Here is a 9,288-nt window from a genome sequence, read left to right on the forward strand (position 1 = left end):
GCTGAACCCAGCAGTTTCATTGCTTTGCAGAATGGATCAAACCAAAGGAAAAGATGGGCAGTGAGAAAGGACAAGTTTCAAACTGGCAAACATAGAAAAGAAAAGCAAAAGGCCTCCCAAAGCATCTAAATTCTCTTTATCATCCACATACACTCACACTTTCAGAAGGATCTGAGATGACTAAAAAAATAGGTACTGACCAGATGTGTTAAGAAATAATTTGGAACTTCTCCAAATTACTAAAAAGCAATTGTAACAAAAATATTTTTTTCTATCCAGAATGAAAGAGACTCTTGAAAAATGAATGGTTGCAGAGACAAAAGGCTAATGACTAATTTAACATGGGAAAATGTGTGCCCGCAAGTGCACAGTTTGAATATTTTTGAGATGTATCTGTGTAGACTTAAACAGCCCTATTCCTGCTCCCTCACTGAATAATGGAACTGATTTGGGTTAAAATATTAACATTTGGGAAGAGGGATGGTATTTTTTATGCAGGTCATTTTCCCATTCCTATGCAGGTCATTTTCCCATTCCAGCCTATCATGCAGCCTTCATGCATGCCCCAAATGCAGGAACAGCAGAAACATGAAGGAACACCAAGGTTGGAGCTGTTTAAATCAGCACTACTGCCAAAAGAAACATCAAACTAAAATCAAAGGGTTTTCTTTCTGCATCTAACCTCTTCGCTAGCCTAAGTAATTCTACCTTTTTTTTTTTTCCAAGTGAAAGTAAGGTGCTCAAGTTCATTTTATCTTTACACCAAATTCTTATTAGCTGGATGAACAGTCAAGCCATTACTCTCAGTTACGTACATGGTCTTTGAAGAAACTCTGATAGAGATCCTTAGAGAATTTCTCTGGTGGGTAAAGGTCATTACTAAAGTACACCCCCAAACTAAAATAAATATACAATTCAATAAATAATGTGTGGGAGACAAAGTAAAGCTCAAATCTTGCAAGAACAGACTTCAGAAACTCTTCATGCTCATATGAAGCATATCTCCAGCACAACCAAATCATTAGTTTGTGTTGTGAAGGTGTTTACTACTAGTAGGATACACCAGAAGATCCTAGGTGCAACAGAAAAGGGTGTTATTAGCTGGATGTTTTTTAGTAGATATTGCCTTAAGAACTCTGATAATATCAGCAGGTGATCTACTTCCCAGGCCTCCCAGCTCCTCCCCAAACCAAAAATAACTCCTGTCCCTGAAAAATGGAAGTTCTGATTTCCCAAATGGGATCCCTCTATTCTGAATCCTGAAGAATTCTGTTAAAGTCTTGTCAAGGTCAAGAGCACTGAAGGTCCATGTCACACTGAGAGGAAGGTCTGTCTGCCACTGTTCTGACTTGCAGTTTGAAAAGACAGACAAGCTTGAAATTTGAAATAAGTGACTGTCCAAAAAGACAGAAAGTAGACTTTTTAAACACATCTCTGCTTAGGTCCAAATACCATGAACTTGTTTCCAGATTGGAGTAATAAAAACTGACCAAAACCCCCTCCTTCATCACCTCCTGAATTCCAATTCTTTTTAGCTAAAGGGAGGAATGAGACAAGCAGATTGAACTCAGGAGGAACTGTAGAGTTTATCTTGAAAGCAGAAGTTCTGTCTCCCAAGTCCAAAATACCGAACAGATTTTGCAAAGATAATTTTGTTCTGGAGTTTTCTCTTGATGATGCTGGACTCCAATAACCCAGACTGAATCTTTTCATTATCAAAGCAACAATTACGAATCTTTATGGTAAAACTCTTTTAAGGAGACATTGCAGAATAAACCAGTAGAATGAGTCATCCCAAATGGAAGTTCAACTTTTCACTTTGATTTTTTTTTCCACAGGTGGGCACTGAATTATGTCAAAAAAAGTTTTAGACATATTATTCTGAGGGACACAGTCACACAGCTAACTTAAACAGTAAGGGAAAATTACCACTAATTAAACTTTCATTCCAAAATCCAGCACTTTTGGTTCAAGATGCAAAGTAATTAGGTAGGGCTGATAACCCCAGAGGGTTATTCTGAAGAATATATAGTATGTCATATAAAATAAAACAGCAATCTGAATACAAAGAGAGTCTGAAATAAAAATTGAATAATTCTGTATGTACCAAAATAACAGAAAAAATATTTTACATTTTTTACTTTAAAACATGACACAGTGCTCACTCTTCTAGCTTTCTTATAAAAAATAATACGGAAGTAATATATAACATGCACTCTTTGCAAGTCAACCTTAAAGCAAAATATATCAGAATTTTCCTACAATGTGCTCATACAGTAAAATGTATTAGTTATTTTTTCTTTAATGTAAATTGTCAAAACAATCTTAATTATATACCTGGAGACTTTGGAATTTATATTTCTACAATTATTCTTTTATGAATGCACATTTATGTAGAAGACCTCAAATGAATACAAAGACACTTACTGGGCTGCAGATCTATGGGAGAGCAGGGGTTGTGTGAGCTATTGCATGCTATTGCATGCTCTACTTGAATGGGTTTTCCATCTTAAATCCTGCAGCTTTAGAATAAACTGCTTCCAAATGTATTTTCTGTTACGAATTTGGTATTTTATTGGGCAGGCAGCTTAAAACAAACAGTATCTAATGAGATTTTTAAAGCGTTATGCAAACATATTATCTATCGCATAGTTGTAAGTGGCTAACCACCCAGTAGCACACACTTAGGAGCAATTATTTATACCAATCACTACTTTATATTTATTCCTTCAACAAAATGCACATAAATTATAATACATCATATAATCTCTGGCTGTAGTGAAATAGCAGTCGTGTTCCCCCCGCTCCACTGGCTTATTTCTTGTGGGTTTGGGGCCTTTTTTGCTTTCTGGGTGGAGGATATCAGGTCTCTTATAAAAGTGAACACGGAAATGACAGATCTTTGTTCCAGCAGCAGTAACAGGTGCTCCTGTAATGCTGCTTATTACTCTATTCCTTCATTATTAGACATTTACAATCTGATCGTATCCAGTGTCATAATGCTCCCTTTTAATTTATTGTACAACCATGATGAATAAAGAGACTTTTAGGACTAACTATTTCATAAACAAGAAATGAAACTGTTCCAGCTCAGGCATCTTTCACATAAACAGATGCTATGCCATAAACTTCTTTGTTTTGTGTCGCTTTATAGGGTTGACATCTGTTTGACAAGAGATTGCTGTACTGCGGTGGTGTTGCAATTTGATTATAAATCGGTTCTGAAATAATTTAAGCATTCCACAGTATGAGTTAATAAAAGTTTAAAAGGAGAACTGTTTTCATTCAAGCCACATTACTAAATTTCATATTGGGTAAACAATCAATTAAAGTGCATGGCTGTAACACTTTTTACAAGATAATAATGAGCAAAAAATATTAAAAAAAAATCTCTAAAGTAATTAAATTGAAAGCAGGCAGTTTTATTGAACAAGGGCTCCACTTTCATGGAAGTTAAGTTACAAGATTAGGATATAAACTCGAAAACCACCTTATTAAAACATACTATTTTCAAAAGCAGATAGGCATCTTGATTTTCAGTCACCTTAACAGGACTTCAGCTCAAAAGGTACAGTATTCCCCCAAATCCAACATGTTTCAGGCGTTGCAAGGTAGTTATTCCTATATCATGACATCTTTAAAAATATTGGTTTAAAACAAACAAAACATTGTCAGAAGTAATAGTCCAAGCTGTGCTCATAGATATTTGTAACCAGCTAAACTAACACTGTTTTATTTCCTATCACTTCCATTAAAATATTTATGCTATTTCTTCTGAAGAAAAAAACTCACTACTTAATGGGGAACGTTCCCACTACCAGCAGACCCTCCCTAGCCTTTTTCCTAGCTCCCCCTGACTTCAGCTGGCTCTCTCAGGCTTAGGACTTAGGGGTGTAACAAGCACTACAGGTCAGTTTCCTGAATTTAAATGCCTTCTGCGTTGATGAGAGCCAAAAGGAGTTGGGAAGGGTCGTTCTACCTGAGGCTGACAAGGTAATTAACTTTTAAGTTTCTAACTTGTATACTGAAAGCCAGAAAAAGAGGCAGCGTGAGCTAAGAGAACAGAAGTCAAGAGTTAAGGATCTCATTTTATTCTGACATGTACCGTGTTGCTTTGGACAAATCATTAATGGTTCAAGCCATCCACCCTGGCTCATGCTGGTTAGTACCTTTTTTCGCAAGTAGCTGCATTAATTTCAATGATTACTTTTGCGCTCACTGATCAGCTGCAGAGGTGAGAGTAGAACCCAGAAATTTCAACTGCAATCTAAGTACCATTATAGTGCACATCTTCCTATCTAAACAAACAGGAGACCATACTTAGGACAGAAAAGAGCTATGTGCACAAAATGGAAATACTTCAGCCCACAGTTGTTCAGAGGTGATACATACTAGTATTTTTTCACAGTGCTCTAAAATTGCAAAATACTAATAATTACAGTGTTGCCTTCAGAATAAAAATGCTGTAAATATTTTCAGTAGTTTTAACTCACCAGAGAAGAGGATGCATTCAAGGACTTTAAGACCACATTTTCTCCTGAACTTCCAAATTTAGCTATTTTTTCCCCTGTTTCACTACCTTAACACATCAAGGGTTTGGGTTTTGTTGTTGTTGTTTTTAGAACAAATATTATCAAATTATAAGCAGATACACAGCTAAACAAACATTTAGAAAATGCATATTTACTGTTACCCTGGCAACTATTACAGATACAGGTTGCATTTTTAGAATGCCTTACATTTGCCTCTCTAGGGCTAAAACAAATGACTCATTTTGGACATTACCATAATTAAACAGAAATTTCTAAACACAGAATGGACAGTATTGTATGTATATGCTGACAGCAAACTACACTACCACAGTGAGTCTAAAAAAGGCTTTCTTTTGTTTACGTAGGTGATTCGGAAAATACTGTAGCTGCTGAAGGAAGGAAGGACAAAAAGATGTTTTTCTTAAAAATTCAGAGTAACACTCCATAACAGTTGTTTTTCATAAGAAATACAAGGTCCAATTACAGGGGCTAAAAATGTCTTACCTACCAATAAATGTCACTAAGATATCTCAAAACTGACTATGGTAAGTTTTGCACACTGAAAAGAACGTACATTTAAGGTTATGAACAGGCGTGAAAACATTTCAGCATGAACCAGAGCTTAAAACCAGTTTTATACAAATATAGCAAACCGAAGTAAAGTTATGAATGACTTTTTGTAATTTCAAGTGTAAATACAAACGGTACCTTCTCTTTCATCTACTTCGTTGGAAACTATTAGTTTGTTAGATGTAGCTGTTGAAAAGATATCTGGAAGACTGTGTTGTTCTCTTTCATGATTCCGCAGTTGGCTCTGAAAAAACAATTTCCCACGTTTAAATATACACTACAAACATACACTGGTCACTTCAAATATTGCAATCATTTGTGCCGTTGTTACTCAAGTTTTAATGACAACTGTTATAAAGGGTATGTTAACATATATACATATTATCCCTCAGGTAATTTTACTAGAAACAAAACAAAGTAAATAACATTAATAACATAAAGGATTGATGAGAGTGACTGAGAGGATTATATGATTTGTGTTTATTTAGAAAATAAATTTCCTTCTTCCCTCATTACCATAGACAAGTGGCAAACAGTTCTTCCTCCAGAATTATTATACTCCAAAAGCAATACTAAGATTAGATGGCTTGTGTGAAAATCGACTCAATTTTCGTATTGCCTAGTGACTTAAGAATATGTTATTCCTGCTTCTACTTGCTTGGGGAGGAGAGGGGAGAGAGAGCCTTTTGCTACCCTACCTGTACATTTTTTTCAAACTAGGACTAAACAACAGTAAACATGGGAAAATTTGCACTACCATTGCCTACAAGAGTTTCAGTTGTACCGCTAGATACTGATGCTATCTATTCTATATTCCTGAGTACTGAACTGAGTATGTTGGAACACACTCACCAGCACTAAGGCTTGAAAAATTGATTATATAAATGGCAGAAGTACATTATTCTGCTCTGGCGTGTAATCTTTCAGATCGAAGTTCTACAGAACATCCAGCCCAACGCAACAACAGAGGAAAAAAGAACAGAATTTATGCTTCAAAGTGTCTCATGTTACCCCCAATTGCCACGATTACTTTTCCACACACTCACACCTAGCGGGTGTGTTTGAGCATTCTTTTAACGTTTCAACTATTAAGTCCTCTGATGCTTCCGTTTCTTCCTGTAGTTGCTACATGTGGGCAGAAAAACAACATGATATTAATACGTCCATAAGATGTTCTCAGGAAAATAACTTATGTGAGGAAGCAAGTTTATTTCAGTGGGTAAGGCAGAATAATTATAGCTGAATTGTATATTAGGAAAGTGCTGCTGGCAATAATCCCCAACTGTAATGACAATGAAGCCAGGATGTCAGACTGAATTAAGTCAGAAAGAGGGATCATCAGTTATTAAAAAAGTAGCAAAATAGGTTATTTAGCTATTATAGACAGGCACAGGAAAGAACTTTACCTTATAATGAAAGGATTCTTCACATTGCTTGCACTGATACATTCTTGTTTTGCAGTGGTTGATCATGTGGCTCTCTAAATCCTTACTATTGTCAGCAATGTGTTCACAGATAGGACACTGGTACGGCTGCCTCTGACGATGGACTCTCAAGTGTTGTTTTATGTAGCCCTTATTACCGCTGCTGTAATGGCAGAGGCGACAGCGGTAGGGTCGATCTACATTAGGTATATATTCTACTAGGTTACTTCCAGGAATATTTGCATCATTTGCATTTTGGCATTGTGCGTTGTCTTGTAATTCTTTCAAAATGTCATCATCAGAAGCATTCTGATCTGTCCTCTCTTTCAGTTTTTCAATGACAGTGAGTAGTGACATACTGATGCCCATTTTAATTGGTGCTTCTGATAACTCTGGCCTTTCTTTCTGTATCTCAACTATTGCACATTCACTTTGGTTTAAGCCACTAAACTCCTCTGAAGGACTCTTAAGTGAGGATACCACTTTAGAATGAGCCATGCATGGGCCATCAGCTTCTCCCTGCCCTGCACCTGCATCCACGGCATCTTCTCCAGTCAGAGACCTGAAGCTAGACCTTGTTAGTTCTGCAGCTCTGATAGGCATTGTAACAAGAGCTTCTGCAGCTAATGAGTGTAGTCGTAAAGACTCTGAATTTGTCCTTCTTCGTGCAGGAGGCACATTTTCATCAGCTGTTACGTTTTGATTAGAGCTTAATTCATTATCTTTCTTCTCGGTATTATTCCATCCTATTATTACTTCTTGAATTTCACCTGAATGATAAACTTCATCAGGCTCTTCACAGGTAACACGGGACTCCTCCGAGATTAATTTTTTTTCTGTTTCAATGTCAGTGTTCATCAAGAAAGGCTTTTGTAAGACACTTTCTTCAGCACCTGGCAAACGCTCTACTATTACATTAACGTGACCCTTTTTATTTGGACTACAATTGATGATTTTCTGTGCTGATGAAAGTAGGCTATCAGTTATCATATTATCCTGTTCTGTATCTGACACAGTCTCCTCTAAAACCTCTGTAGTAGGAGAATGCACTACAGACTGATTTAACATCTCTTCCTCTTTTACATTTGTTCCTACTGGCGATTTACATGACAGTTGCTCAGAATTGCAAATCTGAAGTTGAAGAGAAGGTTCACTATGGATATCAAGTTCATTGTTTTCCAAAGAAAGAACAACTGTATCCACGCTATGAGGTGTGTGAGCTACAACCCTCTCTGACAAGTTGATGGTTTCATTTTCTTCCTCAAAGATAGGATAGGAGCAATCAACCTCACCTGCATGTTTCCAAGCGTGTGTTTTCAACATTCTTTGCTGACCACAGGTGTACCGACAAATTAAACATCGGTACATGCCATACTGCTCATAAGTATACCATTTTCTCCTACCCGTTTCAGGCATATGAGGAGACTGAGTTGTATCTTTACATTCCAGATTTCCTGTCTGATCAGTCCCTGATTTGACACTTCCTTCCACTGGCCCTTGCAAAAATGAACTTGCGACATTTACACATTGCTGCACTTTTGTCTGGATGCTATTTTTACCATCATTCTCATGGTAATTTTGGAAGTGGGATTCAAGTTCTTCTTGGCTTTTGGAAGCAAAATGACATTCTGAGCACATTAATATAACTTCATTTTTCTGCCCATGTTGTTTTATATGTTCTTGTAGTGTTAAGAGAGAAGGTGATAGAAACTTACATAGACTACACTGGTAGCATGTCACTTTTTTTTTGCTTTGTGGAAGACATTCAGTCACAAAATAATCTGCTTGTAACTCTTCAGTCTTTTTAGTAGCAATAACAGATAGCTCAATTTCTTTAGCCGGGATTTCACAAAGATCGTCTGCGTCAAAGGACTGTGCAGAAGCATTAGGATGGGAACGTTTTTTCCCTATTAAAAGGCATCTTTGTGACTTCTCACTTTCAACTATTTTGCTTAGTTTCTGGATAACATGGATTAGTGGATCAGTTTTACGTTTTCTCTGATCTTCACTGTTCTGCAGTGTTGGGCCAATGACTGTTTCAGAAATCAGCACAGCTTCCTGTTCCCCAATATTTGGCATCAATACTGCAACACTGCTTCCTTCTTCCATAATACCTAGGAGAAAGGGGTTTATAAAAAATTAAAATGTATACCTGCACAATAATAAAAGTACAACCCAGTACTATTTAGATTTCTCCCTCTACTAAATATGGAAGCCTAATGCCACTAACTTAAAAACTTTCAGAATGGCTACACAATTAGCCAAAGATTTTGAGGACATTTCGTGGATAGCGTAGATGCTATTCAATACAGCTGGACAGAATAATTCCAAGAGAGTCTATAACTGCCTGCCTCCAAGTTGTACAAGGGCAAGATAAATATTTTTCAAGTATAGGCTGATTAGCATTGTTACAGCTATTGTCTTTTTCTTTACAAGGACTACACATTTGAATGCTAGACACTTAAATAGACCAATCAATAGTAACTGGCATATTTATGTTTAAAAGCCACGATATGATATGAAAATGTATTCCTAACATACTTACTCTTATACATTGATGTCTCCTAAAGCAAACGACAATTTGCAACAACATCATTTACAAAAATAAGCAATTTTTTTTCCTTGAAATGTTAGGAAAAGAAAGTAATTCTGGTATTTACTTGCATTAGTCATTTCGCTATGACTATATTAAAGACCATTCAAATGTCAAATCATACTTATTATAAATGTAATTTTCTAGAAAAGCTACAAATTGTAGCTTT

The 9,288-nt window shown here is 36.4% G+C and overlaps 1 protein-coding gene across 2 annotated transcripts in view; it reads right to left on the reverse strand.

Annotated features, from left to right (window-relative positions):
- Positions 1-8,635, reverse strand: part of ZNF507 (zinc finger protein 507) — a 16,180-nt gene extending 7,545 nt beyond the window's left edge. For both annotated transcript variants that reach the window (XM_009320280.1, XM_009320279.1), the window contains exons 1-2: positions 6,509-8,635; positions 5,241-5,346 (exon numbers count right to left, since the gene is read on the reverse strand). In XM_009320280.1, the coding sequence (XP_009318555.1) occupies positions 5,241-5,346; positions 6,509-8,635 (2,233 nt within the window). The remainder of the gene's footprint in view (positions 1-5,240; positions 5,347-6,508) is intronic.
- Between the last annotated feature and the right edge of the window lie 653 nt (positions 8,636-9,288).

Source organism: Pygoscelis adeliae, unplaced genomic scaffold (genome assembly GCF_000699105.1).
Source record: "Pygoscelis adeliae isolate BGI_AS28 unplaced genomic scaffold, ASM69910v1 Scaffold62, whole genome shotgun sequence".
NCBI lineage: Eukaryota > Metazoa > Chordata > Aves > Sphenisciformes > Spheniscidae > Pygoscelis > Pygoscelis adeliae.